General features: G+C 37.5%; 2 protein-coding genes across 2 annotated transcripts; both read left to right on the forward strand.

Annotated features, from left to right (window-relative positions):
- The first annotated feature begins 210 nt into the window (after nucleotides 1-210).
- LOC134005586 (interleukin-13 receptor subunit alpha-1-like) lies at nucleotides 211-12,821 on the forward strand. The gene is made up of 10 exons (XM_062444508.1): nucleotides 211-309; nucleotides 3,658-3,791; nucleotides 5,521-5,680; nucleotides 5,835-5,934; nucleotides 6,671-6,834; nucleotides 7,020-7,150; nucleotides 7,371-7,512; nucleotides 8,292-8,391; nucleotides 12,198-12,282; nucleotides 12,380-12,821. Exons 1-10 carry the CDS (start codon nucleotides 243-245, stop codon nucleotides 12,473-12,475), a joined length of 1,179 nt encoding a protein of 392 aa, XP_062300492.1. The 5' UTR covers nucleotides 211-242; the 3' UTR covers nucleotides 12,476-12,821.
- Nucleotides 12,822-14,919: 2,098 nt separating this feature from the next.
- LOC134005829 (uncharacterized) lies at nucleotides 14,920-24,932 on the forward strand. Its single transcript, XM_062444834.1, has 10 exons — nucleotides 14,920-15,113; nucleotides 16,057-16,211; nucleotides 17,399-17,519; nucleotides 17,761-17,860; nucleotides 19,633-19,829; nucleotides 20,024-20,154; nucleotides 21,370-21,502; nucleotides 21,662-21,758; nucleotides 21,844-21,919; nucleotides 22,423-24,932. Exons 1-10 carry the CDS (start codon nucleotides 15,050-15,052, stop codon nucleotides 22,516-22,518), a joined length of 1,170 nt encoding a protein of 389 aa, XP_062300818.1. The 5' UTR covers nucleotides 14,920-15,049; the 3' UTR covers nucleotides 22,519-24,932.
- The last annotated feature ends 2,714 nt before the right edge of the window (nucleotides 24,933-27,646 follow it).

Raw genomic sequence — 27,646 nt, forward strand, 5'->3', positions numbered from 1 at the left:
TCTCTGAGTCATCGCCGCTCCTTCCTCACCGGCTCCGCCCAGCTGTTCCCAGCAGAGCCACCGAGACTCCTGCGTGCACGTAGTTGAATTTCTCCTGGGTGCATTCCTTTTTTCTTATTCTTTTTTGTTGTTTATCGGCCTTTCTGGGTCTGCTTGAGACTTGGATTTAAGGATCGAGGGAGCTGTCGTGCTTCTCACTGTCAGATCAGCTGGATTAAGCGCTCGGACTCCTTGGGGACATCATGAAAGGAAGTTTTTTTGCCCTTCTGACATACACTGTGGTGATAATGGCTTATTCCTGTGAGGCAGGTAATGACTCACCGTGCGGTATCCCTTTGTAATAATAAACTACATGTAACACTGTTTAATCCTGTTAAGAGCCTGATTAAGGTTTGTAGGTATACAGTAAAGCCAAAGTTCAATCACCGCTGTTACACCATTTTTGATAAAGCCATCATATTCTGTGAACTTCAGTGCTGGAAAAAGTATCCTTAATGAAGTAAAACTATTAATACCAGCATGTAAGAATAGTTTTTACAAGTGAAAATCCTGCGTTAAAATTCTACTTAAGTAAAATTGTAGATGTGATTTACTTCAATTTAAATTAGCCTATTAGTACTTTTACTTAGGTGCTGTAGCCTGTAAGTAAATGATGGATTTATCTTATAATGAAGTATTTTTACATTGTGGTATTGATGCCTTCACTGAAGTAGTATAAAGCAGTGGTTCTCACAGTGGGCCCTTGAGGGGCCTCCAGGAAATCATTTATTTTCAGTGTAATTCCATCCATAGGTAGCATGATGACATAATTACTATTTTGGTAATGGGTTTGATACATTTTTCTATAATAGATTAAAAATCCTCTTAGATGGGACCCTGGGACAAAATCTTAACAAGTAGGGGGGGTCCGTGGTCTAATTTGTTTAGGCGTTCTGGATGTAAAAATGTCTGAGAACATTGGTCTTAGAGATCTGAGCTCCTATTCCAGCACTGCAGATATGGCGTAACACCGGGTTTAGTGACGCACTCTGAGTAAGGTGAGGGAGCATGTTGGAAATGTTCAAACATGTTGAAAGTTGGAGGTTTGGAAAAGTGCAGCCAAAGCATGGTCCATTGGTTATTAGCTCAGTAATGTTTTAATGAAGATTGTCTCCTATCTTTTCCATTTGTTCATCTATAATAATCACTTTTCATACTTTTATCTACTTATTCCTAATTCTATTTCAGCATCATGCTGAGAGATAATTAGCTCCAGTTGGTAGGTTGCCAGATCTCTCATTGGTTTTTATGATAAACAAAGAATCATAACCTACTTTTTGCCTCTGATTTGGAGGAATGTTGTATAGTTTCAAAGACATTTCAAGACCTCCTTAAGACGTTACTGTCCATTAAATATGATAAATATTCATTTTGTGCTTCATTTCACATACAATGTTCACCCTGTAATACTGTTTATACCACTTGTTCACGTTTGATTGCACCTCTGTTTTGTATATGTGAATGTGTATGAATAGATTTTATCTTTAAAAAAAAGGAATCAAATTTAACATAATATTAAATTTGATTCCAGTTTTTTTCATTTTTGAGGAAATATTTAGCAGGTAAAGGCAGCTACAAACTAAGTAACCTCTATTTAATTTTAAACATTTCATCATAATTGATCTTTAATGAAACGTTTTCTTACATGTTGACATTTTAGGACTGACTCAGACCTTCTAGGAAACACCACGCACACACACACACACACACACACACACACACACACACACACACACACACACACACACACACACACACACACACACACAAAAAGCAGTTAAAAAAAAGTTCACTAGTTTTATTCCAGTAAACAGTCAAGGCTCAGAAACAGGAACTCAACCAAAGAACGGGCAGAGAGATCTGTTTCAATGGAGAACTGTTCTTCCATCATTGGGAAAAAGAAAGAATGCATTATTTTATTACACCAGTGCAACAAGTTAAATATAACCAATCTACTGGAGGGAGTGTGGTGAATTATATGCCAGCTTTAGTCATATCGTTTGCTTCTGCCCAGTATTAGAACTCTTTTGGAATAACATAAAGAGGGAAATTAACACTATGTTAAATTATGTTATACATTTAAACACATCAGACTTTGTGCTGTTAGGTAAAATAGTAGATCAATTAGTAGATCAATACTAGATTTTGTTTCCCTTTTTTATTTATTATTATTTTTATTGTATTTAACTTCAAACTTAAACCTATGGACTTATGGCATACAGCAAATAGACTTTTGAATATGAAATTAAATCAAAGTTGAATTATTTTTTCTTTTTTAATATCATTTATTTGTTTATTTTCTAAAATGTCCACAATGCGCTGTAGTAATCTGAATCTGCACTGTGGATATTGCAGCTGATTTGCCTTGGCTAATTGCTACATTAGGTAATATTTTGTCATGTTGTGTCACTGGTTGACGCACTTAACCACATTACGAAAAATGAGGGTGGTCAACACTGTTTGGCAGGATGTACACGCGGAAAAAATGTGTGAAATGAAGTGGTGACGATAAAGAAAAAAGAGAACTGTCAGAGAGTCAAGAGTATCAGAAGGAAATGTGGCGAGGCATTAGTGGCGATGGACTGGTATATGTGCTGAGAGACTGGTGAGGGAATGAGCTGCAGGTGGGGAAGAGAACAAGGGTGTGGCAGGATCTGAAATGAGAGGAGAATTAATAACCATGAAAACAAATGAGAAGATGTGTAACTGAAGTATAAATACAGGAGGGAGTGTGGTGAATTATATGCCAAGGGAGGATAGGAAGCATTTATGAAGTCAATTCATAATCAACAGTAGTATCCTTAGGCAGGTAGCCACAAAAACATTAAAACTATCACTCCTGTGTAATTTCCAGCAAATCTATCAAGAAAAGCTTGTAAAAGCCTAAATATGGGACGTTTACGGGTGATTTTCCCTGGAAGTCTCTCAAATATGTACAGCTGGGAGATGACTTCATTTATTTAGTGAGCACAGACTACTGCATCCTTTCAGGTATACAATCAAGATATTTTACGACTTTAAGTAAAACAGTTGAGGGAAAATGTTAAGGACACAGTTCTGCTCTGTGGTTGCAAAAGACACTGCCAGTCAACAACCACAATTGCACAAGTGATGCTTACATAACTTGCATTGTCATGCAAGTTATGTCACACTTGAGCCTACTTAACCATAGTCTGTTGCACTGTGATTATTTAGTTCAGATGAAACAGGAAATGAATTGTCTTTTGTGCCGCAAAATGGATGGCTTATGTTATACAGGGGTCATTATTAACCCAAAAATTAGCTTCTTTGCACTCGTTTGAAAAAATCTGCAGGGTTAAACCAGTGTCATCTGTGAATAAGAACTGTATAGACTGAATTAAATGTTTACTGGGGCTAACTGTAACCCTTGGAGCCTATAAAGTAATAGTCATTTTTTTATTGGGACCATGTGCAGTGTTAAACATTAAACCATTTGATGTACTGTACCAGCACAATAACAAACAGTATGAAGCAAAACGCACACCGGATTAATACAAAACACAAAGCTACACACAATAGCACATCATGTAAAAGCATCATTAGTTCTGAACAGGTGAGGATAATTCTTTTTTTTTTTTTTAAATTCTCATCAAACAGATCGCCTTCCTCCGCCGACAGGACTGTCATATAAGTGGCTGGACAGCTTTACCATCAATATATCCTGGATGAAGCCCACCAGTAAGCTGGACCACTGTGACATTGAATACGAAGTCCAACAGGGAGGGGACCTGGTAGGAAACATGATGACTTGGGGTAGGGGGGGTCTCTGTGTCCATAGGTTAGGTTGCAGCATCAGTGGAGAATTAGCCCCACTTCACTGACAGTTAGATGTAGCCCATTAGCTACAGATCACATACTTGAAATTACATAACAATCAAACAGTAGATTGAATCCAGGCAGCTCACTGGTTTCACTTAAAGCAGCACTCCACCAGCTCCAGATGTCAACTTTAATTTGCTCATCACGAAGACTGTTGTGTACTGAGCTCTGTCAAATATTCTGACAGGTCTATCAAGTTGGATTATAGGACGTGTGGGAGGATTTTCGGGATATGTCCCGACCTTCATCTTGACCATTCCTTCTATCTTGCAAGATCAATGCTGCTGTAGTACCTCCAGGGGCCCCTCGCACTGAAGCTCAAGGCCCCTAAAATAACTTTTATTTTATTCTGATTGGATAACCCTGCTGTCGGGTGTAAACCTTGTAACTCCATATTTTATTTTGGACATACTAGGATTCTGAGGGACCACAATCTCCGGCCATTGAGCGCCCCCTTCTGCTCAAGAGCCCCTGGGCCCTTGCTCCGATTGCCCGTATGATAGATCAGGCCATATGCAAGTCTCTCAATTTTATGGAAAAGCAGTATTAAATCACTTGAGTTTTCCCTTCAAGATTAGTGCAATATGGAGCACCCTGGTGGTCGAGTGGTTGAAGCGCATGCTACATAATCGCAGCGTCCCTGGTTTGAATCCGGTCAGGGACCTATGCTGCGGGTCATTCCCTTCTCGCTGTCCTTGTTTCCTGTTGGCCTCTCTGCCAGCTACTGGCTAAATAAAGGCAAAAAAGCCCAAAAGAAATCTTAAAATTAAAAAAAAAGATTAGTGCAATATAAAAAAGGCATTCATTATTGATTTATTTTATTCATTTATTCACCGAGCAGGAACAATACATATCTTCTTGGTTTGCTTTCAAGGAATATCTGGTATCCAAGATTTGAGAATGAGCAACACTAACAACACAAAACATGTCTTATATCTCTTCTGGTTGATTTTCATTCCCCAAAAATTAAAGACAGGAATCTCTGCATACCTGAGCAAAAGCAGATGCGTAAGAGGAAAGTGCAATCAAAAAATGAAAAGCTCCCACACATTGTCTCACTCACTCTTGTTTGTTTGATTATGTTACAACTTTCATCCAATAGGAGGACTGGAAAGATCAGTCCGACTAATTGATAAGCACCTTGGATTAATTCAAATAGCATGCATCACCTGTCAGACAGTAACATATAAGAGTTACAAAGATTTGAAGGATTAGAAAAATATCAAATTGACATCCATATAACCCCACAGTATTTTTGAGTATTACAAGATTAAAAAATACTTAAGTGACTACATCCAAATGATATTCAGGATGTACAGTAGATAAACAGTAATTAATTAAGGGCATAATATCACTTGATATCTAATCAGTAGTCAAAAATACAAAATAGGCCACAAGCTAGAGCTGAACAGTGCTTATGATTAATAGACCACCTGTACATTATAACACACACTCCAAAAAAGGGGTTAGAAAGGTTTTCATTCTGAAATGGTAAAGCCCCTTTTTGTAATATTTGAACCTTTCTGGCTTCTTTTTTTTCAGTGGACTTTCAACCTTAAGTAGCTTGAAATGGAAGACAAAATATTTGGATATGTGTTGGCATGATTGTTACTAAAGCAAGTGTCCTTCTTTTCCCTTCAGCCCTCTCGCACAGGGTCTACAAACACCACAGAGACTTGTATGACAGAAGAGTTGGATTCTACTGGTTGCAAGTATACCATTCGTACTGTTGGCAAAGCATTATGTGACAGGACTGAGAGCGAAGCTGTGACCATACCCATTGATACCCTTGTGCCCCGAGGTAAGAACCAGAAAGCTGCAATGACAATGTAATAACTAACTGAAGTCTTGTATTACAATTGTTTTTTTCAGTCATTCCTGTATGCTCATTATGCTGATACAGAGTAAGACGTGAATCTTGCTTTATGTGAAAACTTTGTTTTTGTTCTGTTCAGCTCAATTGGTGAAGGACTTCAAATGTGTCATCTACCGACATAAAATGAACTGCTCCTGGATCCCAGTAAATCCCTCCAATAACCTGACAGTACACTATAGGTGAGAATTACAGAGCAGCAGCCAAAGTGAAGGATACATGTCAAAACATGTCCAGTAAACTGTGAATGATGATATCTGAAGGAATTGTTTTGTCACTGTCAATTTATGAGCATTTAACTTGGAATGTTTTGGTTCAGTGGAACAAAACATAACTAAGCAGCAGTTTGTTGTTGTTTCTTTCTACTAAGTGAAGTTAAGTGATAGTAAATGTCAGAACACAGGTTCCCCAATGGAATGAGCTAAAAATGAAAAGGGGACTACAGCGCTCACAGTCAAAACAACTATGAGGAAACGATGTGGAAAAGTTCTTCCTGTTGTTAAAGTTTTGTTCCTGGTTCCACTATGTATTTGAATACAATATTAAAAAATACAATATTAAGCAAGCCATGGCGGTTTGCATGGCCTCTCTAGTTCCTCTAGAGCGTCATTTTTACGGGAAGATTAGTTACATACTGTCACATTTCATTGTTTAAAAGACAAATGTCAGAAAAAAAAAGAAATTTCGTGCCAGACTGCTGAAATATCTTCCTCAAAGTGCTCAACTGGCCATTATTAATGCAGTGTGAAAATTATAGCACATGGATATTGATGGGATACAGATAGTCTGTCAGCATCTAGTGGTGACTGAAGGAATTGCAGCATCCACAGTATGTTTCAGAATAGTCAAAATAGTTTGTATAAATCATCTGTCCCTACTCCGCACTCCTCTTATCACCTCCTTGTTTTATCATGACAGATTGAATGAAGTAAATAAGGACAAACTACCTTTAAAATCATGTGAGGAGTTTTACAGCAATGGAAAGAGGAACGGCTGTTACCTGAAAGAGGACTTTACCAATCAGGACATCTACATGCTTGTGAGAAGTGAAGCTGGACAGAGCACCTTTAAAGCTTTTTATGGTTGGTGTTACTTCTTAATAGTTTAATATTGATGTCATACAAATTGGGAAAATAAATATAAAACATTTGTTTCAAAAATACTTTCATAACCATCAAATGAGTCTTGTTTTATTATACTTTTGCTGCCAAAGACAAGTGAAATAAATGTTGGATTTATTTTTTTATTTTTTTAACAATCTTCTCAGTGTTCCCTTCACCAAAGATGAACATCACAGAAGAGGGAAATTATCTCAAACTGACCTGGACACGTCCAGAGGTCGGAAATAATTGTTGGTGGACATACGAGGTCTGCTACAGAGAATGCAGTAGGCACAGGGTAAGTTGCAAATGTAATTGTTCGTCCTGAAAATTTAAAGTCATCACTCTTTTAAATATTGAGGTTTTCTTTTTGCTACACCGATATGTTTTTAAATTTGAACACTGAGTTGTGCAAAGGTTGAGACGTTTACATTGGGGCAACTTCATCTTAACTTGATTAATGACTCTACACCTAATAAAGCATAACACTGCCATTCTGTGTGCTCACTATTTTTCAGGAATGCATGAACATCACTGCAAAAGAGGAGCCTATGCTGGTTTCCTACGATAAGAGATGCCTCTATGAGTTCAAATACAAGGCGACTATCAGTAACCACTGCTCTAAGATACCCAGCGAATCCACTGACCCTGTAACTTATGGTAAGTGTCCAACCAATTTTACTTAAAATAATTTTTTCTGTGTTTTACCACAACAAAATTTTATCAAGTCACTTGATTTTTTAAAATACATTTAGACAAGGCAGAATAAACCATCAAAAACTGGGATGATTCTAGATAACTGTGGAAATACTGGTTTGCTTTAAGATTTGCTCCAGAGTTTTACAGAGGAGACTTTAATTCAAGTCTCAACACGAGGAACCTGCTGAACAGAATGCTTTACAATATATATTTTTATAATAATTATATAAATATATATAATTGTGGACTTATATTCCTGATGAGATTCTTTTTACATTCCCAAACATTTGCCATACAGGTATCTGTCTATCTATGGCATAGCTCAGACACACTTGTTTATTTAAGCCACCATGTATACAATTTAAAAATGTTGGCACCCTCCAGTGGTAGCTTGGTAGACAGCAATGAACACTGCTACTGTGTAGGATGGTGAATGGTAGGACTTTATGTTTCAGTCTTTGCTATTAATGTAATATTTACCTTGACACATATTGAAACCGTGTGACTTTTTCAGACTGCAGCTATTGCAATGGTTTCTTCACTTTCTTGTGTACTGCAGCAGTTTCCTATTATTAACCACATGGTACACCACAATTCGATTTGAGCAAGCAGGATGACTCTTAACTACTGTGTTGGGGATGGGGATTTTTTTTAGGTTTGCATTTTGGTGTATCATGTGTGACTTGAGAAACAAAAGCTTGAATTTGACTTGAGGAACATTTGTTTGTTGTTCACCACAGGTACTAATGCGCCTCCTGATGGGACACTGACTGTGGTAGCCATCGTCATCCCTGTCATTCTGTGCGTCTCTGTCATTTTGTCCTGCTACTGCTTCAGGAGGTATGTTTCGGAAACAGAACTGTTGGCCAATGTAGACCGTAGTCAAAAAGTTATGTCGCAAAGAGTCCGTGGACAGTACAAAGTAAATCTCTTGCCTAAATTGCTTTACATCAAATTGTCTATCGCAAGAATGGATGTTGTAAAGCATACAGCAACCATGAAAACATGTCACTGACAATGTTGACTCTGTCCATGATCCTAGAATACTTTGGGACTCAATTAAAGGTTTTATCAGGAGTAATATCACACTGTTTGCCTCTAACCAGCGCAAGGCCCAAATTTCTAAGTTACATGAATTGGAATGCAAACTAGCAAAACTAAAATCTGCGTTGTCTGTTAATTTCTCGGCACAAATAGTCTTACAGCGTGAGGTTGTCAAAAAAGATATTAACATCATCCTCAGACGCCAGTCAGAGTTTTTAATACACAGGACCAGGCAACGTTATTATTTTCATGGGTCAGGGCCCAGCCACCTGTTGGCGATGAAGATTAGGTCCAATGAGCAGTTCGCAGATATCTCCTCAGTCAAATCACAGTCAAGAGTTATCACCACTGACCCGACGCAGATCAACAACACTTTTCGTAGTTTTTACTCTGACCTGTACAAATCAAACATATCTCTCGACAAAGACTCGTCTTGCAGTGAAGGAGGCGAATGATTTAGCAAAACTGATTTCTCTTGAAGAACTTAAAAAGGCTCTGCTCATTATGCAAAGGGTCAAATCACCAGGGCTCGACGGCATACCACCAGAATTTTACGCGGCCTTTTGGGACCTCCTTGGCCCGTTGCTTGTCAGTATGATCCTCTTTTCAGTAGAGAAAGGTGCTTTCTCTAGGGATGTCAATATAGCTGTAATAACCTTACTACTGAAGAAAGATAAAAGCCCAAACGAATGTGGTAATTATAGGCCCCTTAGTCTGTTGAACGCTGATGTTAAAATATATGCCAAGGCACTTTCCCGCCGCCTGCAACCTCATGTATCATCATTACTTCACTGTGATCAGACCGGCTTTATGAAATCGCGTTTGGCCTCTGACAATGTCCGCCGACTGCTGCATGTAATTGATGCAGCAACTGACATCAAAACCCCGGCAGCTGTTTTATCCCTGGATGCGATGAAGGCGTTCGACCGCCTTGAGTGGTCCTTTTTGTGGTTGGTTTTGGGGGCGATGGGTTATGGAGAAGGCTTTATAAATATGATACAGTTGTTATATTCAAACATTCCACTCTGTTCCCAGTATCTAGATCATCTCGCCAAAGCTGCCCCTTGAGCCCGATGCTGTTTGCTCTGTCGCTTGAACCCTTGGCACAGATGATCCGGTTATCGTCGGTTATTAAGCCCATAACTGTTCATAACACACACCACCACCTGGCACCTTTACGCGGACGACATTTTAGTCTTTCTCTGAGACCCGTTGCAGTCTGCCCCTCACCTTTTATCAATATTGGATGAGTTTGGCGCGCTATCAGGATTCAAAATCAATTGGTCAAAGTCAGCTTTGCTGCCATTGAATGAAGCGATCTGCCAGGCACTTCGTTCTTTTTTTATTTACCGCTAAGAGCAGCTCTTAAAGCACACAGTGTACCTTGGCAGCACCCGCTGCCTACACATCCACTTCATGAGTTGATCATAACTAAAAGAGCTTCGAGGGGAACGGTATCCACTCTATACTTACACTTGCTTGAGGCCTCCTACAAAACACTCCCAGTAGATAGGATATGGAGGGGTGATGTCCCCGGACTGGATCAGGATTTTGATTGGGACAAGGTGTGGGTCAATATCAAACTCGCCTCTCGAAATCCTGACCATCAGCAGATCCATTATAATTTCATACACAGGACCTACCTGACACCTCGTAAGCTACATTTTATGAAAGTTATCAATGATCCCTCATGCACCCTGTGTACATTAAAAACCCCTGGCACTTTCTTCCACATGGTGTGGGAGTGCCCACCTGTCACTCGATTTTGGCAGGGTGTGGCCGCTGAGCTGACAGCAATCATATCTGAGACAGTGCCTGTGACCATACCAGTGTTATTATTAAATGATCTCTCGGCACTTCGAGTCCCCGAATGTCAGAAACGTGTATTGTCGGCAGGTTTAACAGCTGCTCAGAAAATGATCGCAGTACGCTGGAAGCCCCCTAACACTTTGACCATCAGACAGTGGGTTTTGACTTTTCTTGATGTTACTTATATGGAGCTGTCGACAGCCTGTGTAAATGGGGCCAAAGAGACAAATGTGACTATGTGGCTTACTATGGCTGAAGCTTTGAAGGGCTCACTCTGATCCTTGTGGTCCGTTGGGTATCTGATCTACCTCACTTAGCTTCTTGAATCACTCAATAGGTCTATATTGACTGTTCCACAGGTCCCTTTTTTGTTTTTGTTACTATAATCAAATAGTTTTGTGTTTGAATGAAAATAAAATAAAAATTTGATCAAAAAAAAAAGAAGAAAACATGCCACTGAGACTACTGCTACACCTAAACCTTGTTAAAAAAAAAGTTGCCTTTGATCGCACCATTCAAGAAGCACAGGAAGAACAACTTGTGAGAAATATTTCCCAAAAACAAAAAAATCATCTACTCAGGGAATTAGTTGCGCACTTAAAACAGGAAGAAACCTGCCCATTCTGGTGAACTTAGCATAGCATGTTTGTGGGTGGAAAGCCGTCAACAAACCTCAGGTAGAGGCACATAGAGGCACGTGTTTACAGTGACGCTACAGTCAATTTACAAGTGTAAATGGAAAGGAATGTTCATGACTTTAGATCAATCAATACAGGGCTCTGATTACACATGTGGCATGTTTAGTTTTCCACAGTCAGATAAGAGGTCAGTGATAAAGACACAGCCTTGATTTGAGATTGAAATATACAGTACAATGGGCCTCATACAAGAACATTTTTGTATTCTTGTCTCAAATTGATTTCAAAATCCGTGAGGTGGACCTGTACAGGTGTGCCACGTCCAATTCGCCAGAAATTCATGTCACAGGGAAACACTTATAAATGATCTGCGTAAATATGATGAGTCACACCTGTTCTAAATGAAGTGGGTTCCAGAGAAAAGTAGATACGCATTATCAGTGCATCAAAATACCACATTAGGTCAGGCATCTGGGAAGTTGTAGAAGAGCTCCATTCATGACAATGGCACAAAAGACTAAGAAGAGGAACTTTACAAGCTCTGAAATTGAGGTCCTGCTCTCAGAAATAGATCAACAGAAACACATATTATTTGGTGGTGTAAGTGGTGGAATTACATTTTTTTTTTAAAACGTCTCACAAGGGGAGTCATCAACCAGAGCCAAATCACAATCACCTACATTTCAATCAAATGAATAAATAGTCAGTTTGCATTGTGGAAAAGTAACTGTGGAAAAGTCACTTTTAAGTTTCAGCTGTTAATATTTATATTGTGAACTGGCATTATATCATAGTTTCTACTGCCAAAATGACTGATAATATGCTTAAATTGTCAAAAAACTACTCTACTACTAAAATAATACTTCTACAAACAGGGTAATGTCGCCATGATTATGGATTCCGAAGTGAAATATATATATCACAACTCAAAATGTCTCCAAAGTTATGAACGGGACAAGAACGGCAAATTGGTTGAATGTGACTGGTACCACTCGTAAATTTTGTCTCCAAGAGACAATTCTCAAGTTCTCATAAATCTCTTGCACACATAATTTAAGAACGAATCTGTTCCTACGAGTGTTTCTTGCATGAGGCCCATTCTGTACCACCTGTTGCTTTCTGTCACTGACATGCTTGTTTTTGGTACGTTTGCAGGCACAGAGCCATTATTTGCCCCGTCATACCAGATCCTTCAGCAATATTCAAGGAAATGATAATGAATGGAAACAAAGAATTGAAGGTATATTTTGGGATTTTTTTTTTTAAAACGCCTATGCTCTTCTTGTGTACTCTCTTTGTCTTCAGAAATACTCATTCTACTTTTCTGTTTTTTTTAGGCAAAAAGTAATCTTTACACACCGGTGCCAGAGCCCATTGAACCCTGCAAAGTTACCCTTGTACCTGAAAACAGTGTCCTCCAGCAAAACTCTTGACATGTACACGTACACAGCAATGCCTGCAGTGCTGCTGGACTTCCACTCTGGGCAAATTCATCTGGAACATTTACAGACTAACTTAAAACCAGGCTGGAAAGCTTTGTTTCACTGAACTCTATAGATTGAGAATTTCAAGTCTGTTGCACATGTGGCAGGTGTGGTCAGGAGTGCTCTGTGTTGCACATGTGATATACACACCTGAGTACAATTCTGCATGGCCATCTCAGCAGCTGGGTGAGAACTTGAGCCACTAGAGATCTCTTTGTCTCTATGGTAGTGCAGAGTTATGCTACTGAGGTTTGTTGGGACAGGAAATTGCCCTGTATCGTTGAATCCACCCTTAAAAAGCTCTGGGACCTGGAAACACAAACCAGATAAGGCAATTTGTCATGCCTGCATTGTGCTGATAGCGTCCTGTTGAGTACTGAGTAGAAAGCTGAGGAGGAGGAGGGCGTGATTGGTTGAATAGAGAGGAGGACTGCAAAATGGACCATCAGAGGCTCTATCTACTGGGAACTATCCTAGTGGAAATCTGCTGTGCACATCAAGGAGCCTAGAAATGCAACACAAAACAAAGAAAGCATGGAAAGCAAAGATGACACTTCTGTCTTGGCACAGTGCAATCTTGTTTGTAAGAATGACAGGAAAATGTATGACTGTCATCATGGCAGCTAAACAATAAGCAGGAAGAGCAATAATAAGGTGGTGGGAAATCACATGCTACTTATCACTCAAAATGAACTCAAACCTTTACAGGAGGTCAAGAGCTGCCTTGACTCTTGTGACCTCCATACATGAGGAATGTTTAATCTTGTTTGCATGAATACAAACACTGTCTTCTATGGATACTGCTACTGATGGTATGACTGCATGGCAGTTAGCACAGGGTCACTGCTGGGAATCCTTTCACCCCCATCTGAAAAACAGTGCAAGAGATGTCATGCCTTACTGTATGTAACATTTTAATGAAGAGTTATGGCAGCAGGGAATTTTTGAGTATCTGATCATGTAACAAAACTCCTAACATCTTCACTTTCACTTTACTTCTTCTGTTCACCCATTAATATTATATAATGCATGTCAAAGGGAATCATACTTTGTTGTCATTCAGGAAATGTGCATGCACAGATGCCAGACACAGATAGGTGCTGACTGTATGCTGTCAACAAACAAATGTGCACACTTTGGATGGATTAGTCAGCGAATATGTTTTTTAATTTATAGTTATTTACAGTTGTTATAGTCACAGTGACGTTTACTGTCAGTTTATTGTTAAACTGTAACTGTAAAATATCATGCCTCCATTACAATATCTCAATGTCACAAGTGTTTGATGACCATATATGAGGGGTCATTGCAAAAAAATGTGTGTGACTGTCAGTCTGTAGTGGCTATTTTTCATAAAGTTTTAGTTGGGTTGTACTTTAGGAATCCATTGTTCAGATTCACATTTACGTTGATTTATTCTCCAGTTCTAAATCAATCATATGTGTGTTCATCATGCCGCCTTTCTTTTGCTCTATTTAAAATAAAAACTGCTTCCTTTACCCTGAAAAGACCAGTGTCTGGGATTTAGTGACATCTAGTGATGAGGTACCATTTAAGGAAAACTTTGGGTGGTCTGTGGGAGAGGACTGGCTATAGATATAAAGGGCTCCTTCTAACTTTGAAGGAAAGGAGAACATAGTGATTCTCATTTTCCACTCAACTAGATTCTACGCACTGCACTTTTAATCCTGCCATTGACCCAACAGGTGTTAAGTCTAGTGCTTAGTGTCCCTAAAGTGTCCACAAAAAAAAAGTAATGAATAATAATTCTGAAATAATTCAACAGCTCCTACACAGTCTGTTGAGTTGATTTTGTGTAACGTTAAGTCCCCATTCTCATGTTCATTTGCTCAAATCCAAAATGCCACATCACCATGAGTCACACACTCTTCCTTCCTTAAACTGAAAGAGACTCTTGTGTGTGTTTCAGTTGCTTTTGTTGGATTCACCAGCACTATTTTGCTGGCTGATATTCGACATTTATACTGCTTTAATAAAAGAGAGGACGTCAAACTATGTGTGTGATTGAGTTATTGAGTTTTATAGGAAATGTAAGTCGTGCTTGGTGCTATTGTTAAAGGGCAGAGCGCGTCTTTCGTCACTGAGGCTCGGTGTGCCTCTGACTAAATCTACTTTATTACACTCTGGTCACTCTGGTCTTACTTTTGTAGAGACTTAAACGTTGTAAGTAATAGTTATAACGTTATTTAGATATCATAGCAGTCTTAACAGGTCTAATGTAGCATGACTTCAACAGTGCGTATGCTTCTGATGTGCGTGTATGCGCGAACCTCTCCCTACTACGGCACAATCATATAAATACAGAGGAATATCTCCGCCCAGCCTCCAACCATGTTTATTATTCCCCCTCCTTCCTTTACTGGAAGTGAAAGTCGAGTTGTAACACGGACGTAATCATTGTCCTCCCTTTATCACTCCGAACAACACAGCAGACAGGAACGGGATTTTTTTTTTTTTTAATTATTGTTCTTTAAAGGATTCGACTCAGAAAGTCTCACCAAGATGTTTCAAAGTTTGGAATTCTTCACTTTAGTTTTCCTCTCTGTATCGGCCGAATCCCTTACAGGTAAGAAAAAAACACTCATATAACTCTGTTTCATTGTTTCTACTTTGTCCTTGATTTGCTTCCATGACAGATTTGTTCGGTTCTGAGTCGGGATATGTCGGAATAAACGGTGTTTCCCCATACTGACGTCAGCCCTGGTAAACTGTTGTCGCTGTTGAGCAAGGCACAAACTAATCAGAATAAGAATAAGAATAGTCTTTATTTTACATATTTCTACATATACAACGAAATGAAATCATAAGTAAGAAAAGAAAGAAAGAAAGAAAGAAAGAAAGAAAGAAGGTGCTTGTAAAAGAATCAAATAAATGAGTAATTAGTACTAAAACTAATTAAGTACTGAACTAACTAAATCTAATTAAACTTAGAAGATATTATAGAAATAGGTTTTGTGACATTAAATAACACGAGTGGGAAGTCTGACCAGGCTTTATAATATTCCATTTATAGCCATTAAGTGTCATCCATGGACACAATTTAAAGTATTCTATCTTCCAAAATATGTACAGTAGATGCTATGGTCCAGTTTAAAGTGGATTTTTCTCGCTATTACTACGTTAGGATATACTAAATTCATACGTGACACACTTTTCACACCCGACTCTGAGATTTCAGGAACTTAGTATAATGATTTGTAGCTTGTGGAAATTGCTCACTACATTGTGATCTGTGACTTCAAGTATGAATGTAGTTGTATTATATTTATCAGGCTATTTATTTTCTCTCAGTCCAAACATGATGTTTGAGAGCAGTTTGTGGCATATCCAAAGATTCTTTGACAGTTCAGACATGTTGATTAACCAGAGCTGCTCTTCTTGATGATCAAATAACCTCAAAGAAGGACTTTCTTTTTCATTACTATACATAAGCAAAGCTGATGATAGGAATGCACGGATTAAACTGATATTAAAAGGCAAAATCTGTATTTTATCTTTCTCTACCTAAGGTAACGTCTTAGCACCACAAAATGTGTCCATACAGTGGATTAATGACTTTGAAACAAAGCTGTCCTGGGACCCACCACGGGATTTGGTGGCAAACTGCACACCGAAGTATAAAGTGATTTCAATGACACGAGAAAGGTACAGCGGAGAAACACGAGTAAGTACACATAAAAATGTTATTCCGTTTAATAGCATTGCATGCTGTATATTAAAAGTCTGATGATTAACAATAATAATAATAATAATAATAATAATAATAATAATAATAATAATAAAACAATAATGATAATAATAATAATATTAAAGCATCAGTGTGTTTGGACATTTCTGACATTACCTTCAGTATGAAGGATGAACTGTGCTAGACAGCAAGTACACCACTAATTTCCCTATAAACAAAACTAAGCTGCCAATATCATTTGCAAGATGCTATAATAAGCGGTGGAAACAGTAGGCCTACTCTGATCATTACATCACTAAGCAAATTAAGTCGTTTTTACAATTACTCATTGTGTAGAATGGCTACTTACATAATGTTAAATTATTGTGTATATTATAATATTGTTTTATTGTATTTTTGATGCCTTAACATGTCAGCTGAATTTAAATGTTGCAGCTGGTCAGGATTGAGCAAATGTGGACTACTTTATATACTGTTGGATAGTTTAATCTACAACAGTGTGTCCTTTTTTAGAGGCTGATCATATGTTTCATAGGGTGAAATCTTAATCCAAATCTTATCTTTATTTTTGTCTAGAAACTATAGCTGTCAAATCAATTAAACGGAGTAAAAAGTGCAGTGTTTACTTCCGAACTGTAGTGAAGTAGAACTAAAAGGGAAAATGAAATGGTAACACTTGAGTGCAAGTGCCTCATAAGTGTATCTAGAATTGTGCTTAGCTCAGTTTGTACATTTAAAGCCCCTGTGTATTGAATAAATGTACAGATCTAGTTATAAACCAACAGCACGGATTACCTTATTACCTATTAACTAATGACAAATGTGTGTGAGTCCAGCTTCTTTTCATACATATGATTTGACTTCTGATCATTTTATTTCTATCAGCAAGTCATCTAAATATGCCAAAACCAACATTCAATGTATCACAGCTTAACTGGTGATTCTGTGCAAATTGTCAGCACCAAATCAATCAAAAACATATAGAAGATGCATAACATTGCACATGGTGATGTATTCATATATTATTATATGACCCACAACTGCTTTATGACTGTAACCTTGTTACTGTAACGTGCTGGGTTGTCTCTGTGTTAATACTACTGATGATGTTTTGGTTGTTCATTCAGTGTTTTTTTCTGTTTCTCTGTGTTTTTTTACTTCAGGATGTAGATACACACGAATATTGTTTTTACACGGTGATGAAGGGAGGATTTCTGAGTTTATCTGTAAAAACCATCTGTGGTGACAAGAGTGGTGTGGTTGTCCACAACTTCACTTACCCAGGTAGTTCATTGTGCTTGCAATTGCAATATGATATCAAAGTTTGAAATCTTTTTAGCAGACAAGAAATATCATCCTTTTAAGAAATGTGTGCTAAGGTTTTTTGAACCATATTTGGATTGGATTGTTGTCTATTTATTTATCCATTAAGATATATGTGTGTGTGTGTGTGTGTGTGTGTGTGTGTGTTTGTGTGTGTGTATGTGTGTGTGTGTGTGTGTGTGTTACTGGTTTCTGTTCCCAGACTTGGTGTGGAATGTGATGTGCTACATCCGCTCCTCGCGTAACTATGAATGCCTCTGGCTGACAGCCACTGATGTTCCAGATCTCCGTTTTTTCTTTCGGTATGTATTTTCTTTGTTTTGGTTTGTTTTTTTTTGTTTTGTTTTTTTTAAACCTTTTTTAATACAATCAAATGACATTGGGAAGCAGTAATCCTAAATAGTCTCAGTAATTCATCACATAGGAGCACAAACGCAAATTAATGAGCTAGGGTTCATTTGAGGCCAAATGCCTCATGTTTGATGGCTCAGCATTTTAGCAGCCCAAGCCTCAGGCGGCTGTCACTTTAAGTTTAGGCAATTCTTGATGAGGCAGCACCAGCGATATTTTCTTTCTGGGGCTGATTAGGGGTTGTGTTACTTACTGGTGGGGTTATGGAGTCTGTTATATTTACATACTTAACAAGGACGAAGTGTGAACATAATCATCTGATTATTTAAACATACTAAACACTAACTAATAATTGTAATTTTTTCATCTTTAAGGAAAAAAATAATGATAATATTATTCATTTTATATTTTATCTATTATATTATTAATATTCAGCACTTTGATGATAGATAGGATTCTTCCGGTAGTGCTGCAGTACAGACATGTTTCTTCAGCTCTCTGCTTGCTACGTGCTTTGTGCAATTTTTTCCTAATTTCCTACGTATTCTTCCAAAGAGAGTTATTACCATTTAGACTGGTGCTAATGAAAGCATCTACAGTGGAATCATAGAACAGAGAAAAAGTTAACGTTCAGGATACAGGATAGTTTCAGAGTCTAAACACTAAACCATTGGTTGAGTAAAAAACAAGTGGTAATATTCTACCCACAACACAGTACTGAAGTTATGGACTTAAAATCATCCTCCTTCTTTTTGTGTGAATTGTATAGTAAAATACAGATGAGCTCAGAATGTATGTTTATATAGTTATGCAGATGACACACAACTGTACATCTTAGTTGAACCAAATAATGCTGCAGCTATAAACTCTATTGTTACCTGTTTTCTGGCAATAAATAAATGGATGAGCAGCAATTTCTTAAAGTTAAATAAGGATAAAACCGAAGTTCTACCAGTTGGCTCCAAAATAAAAAGAGAAATGTGGTTTAATAATCTGGGGAAATTAACTCCCTGAGTTAAATCTGAGGTTACAAATCGTGGCGTTATTTTACATTCAGATTTTAGCTTCAGGTCCCACATTAACAAGGTGACAAAAACATTATTTTTGGAAAAATATGAGGGGCTATACTATAACCAGAATATGTTCCTCCTTTCGTTAACGCCCTTCCATCACAGCTCAACAGAAACACTAAGAGGGAATGGTGATATCAAATAGACAGTAACTTTTAATCCACTTTATTTAACTCAGACTGCTAAAGTTTCTTATTGATTTCAGAGAAACTTTTCTTTTTGTCTGGATTTTGCCCCCATCACTTACATTATAAATGCATTATGACTATTGTTTTAAGACAGGCTTCAAAAATTGTGACCTTATCTTTTAGACTGCTAAACTGAGCAGAGTGCTCATGTGTATTTATAAAATGTCTAACTCTTCTTTTAACTTAAATGAACAGTGTTTTATCTTTATTGAATGTTTTCTAATAGATAGATAGATAGATAGATAGATAGATAGATAGATAGATAGATAGATAGATAGATAGATAGATAGATAGATGTACTTTGTTCATCTAATACAAATTCATGTATCCAATATACAAATACACAAATAAACACATATAAATAAATAATAGGCATGTTCATTTTTGCCTGTTGTAAATTTAGGCTCATGTAAATGTTTGTTCATGTTATTATTTTATAAATGTATTAACCTTTATCTTTTTAAGGTTCCCGAGTCAATCATCAAATGCCGACTGCACAGCCCCTTTACCATTACAAGAGTGCTCATCGTATCTCATCACAAATGGAAAGAGGACTGGTTGTAATCTGCAGGACCCAATTGCCTATGACATCCACATGGTGTTCAATGGAACACTGAACAACACGCTTGTCAGGAACACATTCAGGCAAACAAATCCATTAGGTAATATGCACCAAGTTGACTGACCAGTGCTTATTTAGTAGCAAGAGTTCTATTTAGGAAACGTTCTGTTGCAATATGTCCCGCTTCCCCATTCAGATTCAGAGTTATTAGAGAAGTTGCTCTCTGTCCTTTCTTGGACATGAATATGATTGTATTACAGTTACTATCCCTAATTAATTCATTTCTTTATACAGTGAGACCTCCTGCCCTGGAATGGACAATTACTGAAGCTGGGGATAAATTCAATATTAGTGTGATTCCTCCTGATTACCGACCGTCTAGGTGGACTTTACTTATAAATTACACTGAGTGTGGTAAAGAAAAGGTAAGTCACAGCTGTAAAATATTTGGATGTTTGATGTCTGATGATTTAAGTTGTCTTGTTTAGTCCACTAACTGTCTGAATTTATGTGATTTTAATTCCCCTCTTTGAATTTTCCAGAAGGTCATTTAAAGGTACTCTGTGGAATATTCTTGTGAACAAACAAAAGCTATATCACATTATATATTTTTCATCTAACTATCATTGGAGTCTAACAAACAAGCTGAGCACATTTACTTCCTCAATAAACATATGCAATGTGAAAAATAATTAAAATGGTTGACATTGACATTTACTAGCTTGCAGTCTTTAACTTTTTTTTGCCCATGTTGGCGCATTACCAAAGTTAAATCAGGTGAAACTATTACCATGAATGTGTGTGTACATCCTTTTTTTGGTGCGCAAGATACAAACAAAGCACTCATGAAAACATTGCTCCATAGTGCTACTAGTGGTCAAAAACTGCGACTGATACCTTTAAAGTCATATTGATTTTAAAGTTTTTTTTTGCTGTTTTTATAGTCTATCTTTGCAATAGTTTGTCAGAATGTAACGGTAGATGGAGGACTGGTGTCCTTAAAACAACACAGCATCCTACTAAAGAACAACAACCCACATTAGCTTTAGTTAGTGCTAAAGTCCAAATAACTTACAAACATGAACTCTTGTCCTGCACCTTAGCTTGTGGAACGAACCACACAACAAACATTCGCTGTGCAAAAGTGCAGAGCTATTTTCAGAAAAACAAATGTATCAAATTCATTTACTCAAACTCTTATCAAAAAATTCCGGCTAAGTAAATAAAGAATTGTTCAGATTGAACTTGGTCAAATCAGTCAAGAGGTCAAAGTGTCTAATATGCCTAAAACATAAAAGAAGGAAGTATACTGGGCCAACCAGATGTTCAAATTTGAAATTTGTATCAAAATAGTTTTTGGAATATTGGAAATGTACACTTTCTCTTTGAATTTGTGGCTCCTAAAAAAACAAAAAGCTTATATATCAAATTTTTAAAAGGACACTTTTGAAGGTAAAATATTACAATGCTATAAATTCAGTGGTATTTCAACATCAATACTACATATATAGTAGTAGTCTTAGTTGATTCCAAGATACAAATTATTACAGCTACGATTTACACAGTTATATTGTCACATTCGCCGTAGTGATGGAACAATTTATACATTTGTTGATTATTGTGCTTTCATTTTCTTAAAGCATCAACTACAAGAATTAAAAACAGCATTTCAGATGCCCCGGCTACTTCACTGTCCATACTACATACAAATTAAAGCGGAAATTGACGACGGGAAGGGAGGTTGGACACCATGGAGCGAAAAACTGTCTTTTGGTACGGTGATGCTCTTGTTGTCTGTTTTCTAATCTTGTTGAGGAGTTTCCTTACAAAATAAACTGTCAAGTGTTCAAATTATAACATGAATCATGACATTTTAGCTCTATTAAAGTCTGTGTCAGCTGGTCATAATGTTGCTGTTGTTTTTCTGTGCAGGTGCGATTACAGATCCTAATCCGATGGTGTATGCTATCATCCCCATCCCAATAGTGTTTGCTGCCCTGGCGGTGCTGACTTTTATTTGTTACAAGAAGTATGTAAAATCTTTGTCTTTGTGCTTTGATCCCATTTAATTGTAGTCTTCTTCGCCTTTGATGTATAACTTTCTCTCTGTGCAGGAATAAGGAAACTATCTTCCCAAAAGTACCAGAACCTCGTGACCTCGTCAGTGATATTTCTGACAACAACAATAAGGTGAGTTTTGTTTTCCCCCCTTAATCCTGGGCTTACTCTTTGATTGACCAGTCCCTTATATTATTGAAGGAATAGTTCAACATTAGGAAGTATGTTTGATTAGTTTTTTGGAGAGTTAGATGAAAAGATGGATAACATTTATGTCTGTACAGTAAATATGAAGCCGCCTCCAGCCGCCGCTTTGCTTAGCTTAAAGACCACAGTTGGAGTGTGGGATGTTATGTATCCCCCTTCTGGCAGTTTGAGAAATTGCAAAAACATTGCCAACTAGCCTACACCGTCGCTAATGTTGCGGCTGTAAAATGGTGGATAAATTGTACAACACCGTAAAAATCAGCCCCGAAATGTGTCCTCATTCATTTTAAAACCATGTTCCCATAATAACAGCAATTGTAGTAATTTCACAAACTAATCTGTGTTAAAAGGGCTGAAATCGACTGAAATCTCAACTGAAACTGTCCTGACATTCTTCCCCCTTTTCTTCTGCTTTGTTTTCTTCTCAGAGCAATGTCCGCAACTTGTACATCCCAGCAGCAGAAGAAGAGGATTGTAAAATCACTCTGGTGCTAGATCCCCAATTCACCCAACTGGACTCTTGACATACCCCTGAAGTGGCGACAACCTGAACTTGCAAGAACTGTCTCTCGCATTATGGTTGAACTTGCTCAACATGAAGTATGGAGACTTTATTTTTTTGCGTGACATTTCTTGGCCTCTCTGTTTCTTAAAGCGTTAAACAGATTTTGTTCCCTATTTCAATTGAATGATTTGTCATTTTGAGTCATCAAGTGTTTTAAGGGAAGTGTCAACACAAACTTCCCCTAAAGAAGATAGAGGCAGCTACTCCTTATTCGTTGCTTACAAACTGCAATTAAAATCCAGCTGAAATTCAGCTAATGACTGAATAACCTGGAACTGAAAGTCACTTCTAAATGGGACCAATCTAAATTCATTGTTACAGTATATTTACCTTTCTACCAAACATTTCTGTCATTTACATGAATTTACAGCTTATGTGTAATATTTCTGTTTACAAGATTAAGCATATTTCATTTATTTTCTTTTTTTCAGAGTTTAGGTAAGCAATCCTTTTTTTCTGCACAACAAAAAAAAACTAAATCTTCATCCTCTGTCCTCTATTTTATTACAATTACAGCCATTAATGACTGCATTTTTCAAGTGAGAGCAATAAGCATTTTTAAAGACCAAATAAGCCTCGCTACTGCAGTGCTGTGACAAGCAGCGAGAAGCTGTGTGATAAATGAATGTGTCCCAAGACATTAGTTTACAGAACATGCATCGCCTTTTTAAAATCCCAGCTATCATTGTAAATGTTTGTTTTGTTTTGGTTTTGAATGCTTTGAATATCTTTGGCTCTGGGATCTTATATGAGAGAATGAAGCCTCTCTGTTTGCACTAAATAAGCCCACATTTTTAAAACAATGATTGAAACTTTAACTGATCGTAATAATCATCACTGCAGCTATTTTCCTTGAAATATCAACATCTGTCACCTGCAGTCTTGATGATTTACACTGTGTAACTGCTGAATGTTGTTTTTTATATATATGTTTTTTTTAAGATAAAAAAAACCCCAAACAGAATAAACTGTGTGCAACTGCCACCACGTTACAGCCTGTCAGTCTGCTGTATACACAAAGCAAAGACATCTACAGTATGTCTTTGCTTTGTCCAGGTTTAAGATCCAGGTTGACAGGTCAAATGGTTGACAGTTGAGGAAGTTAGATATGTAAGAATCACCTCCATAACCATAATCCTTTGTTGGCATACCAATATCATCCCTCAGAGCATAACTGTACTGTGATTGCTGCTCATACCAACCCTATTGCACTTGTGATTCTACTTCGCCGCCATCTAGTTCATGGCCAGTCGCTTGCTGTGGCCCACTGTACTGGCCGCCTCCTATGATGAGCACAGTACATATAAAGTGTGTTGCCCAAAGAGAATTCTGTGAAGCATTGTTGCCTTGATTGTTAAATGACTGTGTGGGCAAAGGTCAGGGAAACACCTGGAACTTCAACACAATGGAACAACTGAGATTGTATTCATATAAACAGTTCTGGGAAGGAGAGCTGCCCTGAGGTAGACCTCAGTGATTGCAACCACATTTAAATAAGCAATAGACTAAAGATATCAAAAGACAAAAAGCTAGAGTTCAATCTTGAACATTGGGTTAGATTTGAAAAGCTTGTTATATTATCTATTGTGTAAAGCTTCACCTAAAGAGTAAGTAAAGCTGTCAAATAATTGTAGTGGAGTAGAAAGTACAATATTTCACTTTGAAATGTAGTGAGGTAGCTGTATTAAAATCCATCAACTGGAAATACTCAACTAAAGCACAAATACTTAAGTACAGTACTTAAGTAAATTTACTTCTTAGTGTATAGCCACTTAGCTTAGCTGGTGAACAGATGAAGATATTTTGAACATGTGTATTTTTTTAAGTCTACCCTCAACAGCTGAAGGCCTCACTTGGTCACCAGTTAGACTTTTTCTGCCTTCAGAACAGCTATGAGATGTTCGTAGAGCTAAGAGTTACCTGGAGGGTAGTATTTACTCTTAAGAGCTAACATATGAATGTACAGTGTTTAAGGAAGTAGTAGAATGGCTTGAGTAGGAGTCTAAAAATATGTTTCTTCTGTATTGAGCTGATACAGTAGTTTCACTGACCTGAAGTACCAAGTACTTTTTTGTTCCTTGGAAAAAAATTTAGTTTTGTTCCATGGAACAAAATAGTTCCATTTGTTCCGTGGAACAAAATAGTTCCTTTTTCTTCCATGGAACAAAATAGTGAAAGACGTTTCCATATACTGTATATAAGCTATATACGCCTCTTTCTTATTTTTTTGATAGCCTTTAATGTGAAAGAAATAAATCATGTGAAATATACTGATGTATCAATGATGGTCTGTTCTTAAACATTACATGAGATTCAGTGTTTCCCTCACCATTGGGTTTATTCTGCATTAAAGAGTTTATTTCTCAAAAAGAATCCGAACTCCGTGGCGTACTTTCATAATGTGAACATTTACATTGTTGCAAAATCCTCTCTTGTGAAACAGCCCTTTTGGAATCTACATTATCTTGTATGTCACTGTTTTTGTAACTCCGTTATCTACTCTTTGGATGTGCTACTTGGCACAAGAGACGCTTTGGTAGTCTGTGTAAATACTCAATCATATTTTATCAAGACAGTTTTAAAGATAGAATACTTTTCTAAACAAACAAACAAAAAAATAAATAAAATCCCCAAACCACATCACCAACATTTAACAGAAACAAACTCACATTACTTACCACAATTTCAAAGCAAAACATTTCACAAGATCCACTTTTTAAAGTCGTGAAGACAGCAATGAGTACCATGTTTTTGTCATTTCCTTTAATCAGTTGATGATTAATCAATCATCAACTGACCAGAATGGAGAATGGACCAGTTTATCACCCTGCACACCATTTCTGGCCTCATACAACATTCATATATCAAAAAAGCTTCAGTCTTAAATAAACCAAGCAAGACCAAATCTTTAACAGGACTGGCCAGTTCAACACAAGTGAAACCACACTGAGGTCTAAAATAACAAGAACTAGTTGGGTTGTTCACTGTATCTGCTGTTAAAATAAACGATGCATTACTCATATGCAGAAGCTTCAGTTTGAGTGAAACTCATGTGAAAGAACAAGACTATTTCTTCAGTTTCTTTGGCAGGAAAAAGGAAGTTTTCGAAACCTTTTAAAAATTGCTTAATTTGTGGGTTTAATGGCTTATCTAAGAGCTGTTAAACTATTGCATTTCTGGAAATGGAACATATCGTTTCTTCTTTTCTGTTGGCTTAATGTATTTAAATATTAAAAAATGCTACAGTGGCCTAATATAAATCCCATTTGAGTGTAACTTTGCAAACACAAACTCTCTGAGCCCAAAACCTGATGACTTCACGTGTCTGTGATTGTGGATATTTAGTTTTCAAAATTAGAGGACTAGTGTCCGTTTTGGTAAAAAAAATGGCATAATACTAAGAAACCTGAAAGAAAGGACTGATTGTGGTTGTTATTCCGTGACAAAGATCTCCACAAACCCCGCTGCAGCTCTACTTGGGTGTCCTTGAAATGAACAGTTTACAAAGACAATGAAGTATGGATGACATGGTATTAATTAAAGTTCCCCTCCCCGCAAAAATATGTTTTCTTCTATTTCCTACAGTTGGATGTTTGAGCTTCACTATACAGAATGTTGAATGCAGAGTCTGACACTGGAAGACTGTTTTCTTTATCTCCTGAAACTGGAAAAGGTCCCTGTGTTCATTGATAATACAATTAGTTTGGAATCTTGGTCAAGTATGCAACATGATGTGGAAACTTGAAACCTCCAGTGCACAAACATTGATAATAGACTGTACACTGAAGTAGGAGACATCTTGTGTCCAGCAGTTCAACTACAATAATATTTGCTATCATACACTGACACTACTAAATATCTGTCCAATACTGACTCAAATAGCTGGATCCAGTTTTGGTAACAATTAGCCAATCTGGTATTGGATACTATTATTTCTTGTGCCGTTAGAGGGAGTGATCACCTTTATCCTATGATGGAACATTTCTATCCTGATGGGAAGGGTCTCTTCAAGGATGACACAATGCCCTCATCCATAGGAGGGGTCACTGAAGGGCTTGATGAGTATGAAAATGATGTGGATTATGCTTTGGCCTTCACAGTCACCAAATCTCAAATCAATGGAAAACCTCTGAGATATTCTGGATGAACATGTTAGACAGCGCTCTCCATCAACATCAAAACACCAAGTGAGGGAATATCTTTAGGGAGAATAGTGTTCATCCTTCCAGTAGAGTTCAATCAATGATAAGGAGCATTAAAGTTGTTCTGGCGGCACATGGTGGTCAAACACCTTACTAACACACTTTATGTTGGTTTTTCCTTTAATATGTCACTTATCTGTATATACAGTTGCAAGAAAAAGTATGTGAACCCTTTGGGATTACTTGGATTTCTGCATAAATTGGTCATAAAATGTGTTCTGATCTTCATCTAAGTCACAACAATAGACAAACACAGTCTGCTTAATCTAATACTGCACAAAAAATTATATGTTTTCATTTTTTATTGAACACAACATGTAAACATTCACAGTGCAGGGTGGGAAAAGTATGTGAACCCCTAGGCTAATGACTTCTCCAAGAGGTAATTGGAGCCAGGAGTCAGCCAACCTTGAGTCCAATCAATGTGATGAGATTGCAGGTGTTGGTTAAAGCTGCCCTGCCCTATAAAAACACACACCAGTTTTGAGTTAGCTGTTCTCAAGAAGCATTGCCTGATGTGAACCATGCCTCGCACAAAAGAGCTCTCAGAACACCTACGAACAAGAATTGTTGACTTACATGAAGCTGGAAAGGGTTACAAAAGTATCTCTAAAAGCCTTGATGTTCATGTGTCTACGGTAAGACAGATTGTCTACAAATGGAGAAAGTTCAGCACTGTTGCTACTCTCCCTAGGCGTGGTCGTCCTGTAAAGATGACAGCAAGAGCACAGCGCAGAATGCTCAATGAGGTGAAAAAGAATCCTAGAGTGTCAGCTAAAGACTTACAAAGATCTCTGGCACATGCTAACATTTTTGTCGACGAATCTACAATAAGGAAAACATTAAACAAGAATGGAGTTCATGGGAGGACACCACGGAGGAAGC

Source organism: Scomber scombrus, chromosome 23, assembly GCF_963691925.1.
Source record: "Scomber scombrus chromosome 23, fScoSco1.1, whole genome shotgun sequence".
NCBI classification, from domain to species: domain Eukaryota; kingdom Metazoa; phylum Chordata; class Actinopteri; order Scombriformes; family Scombridae; genus Scomber; species Scomber scombrus.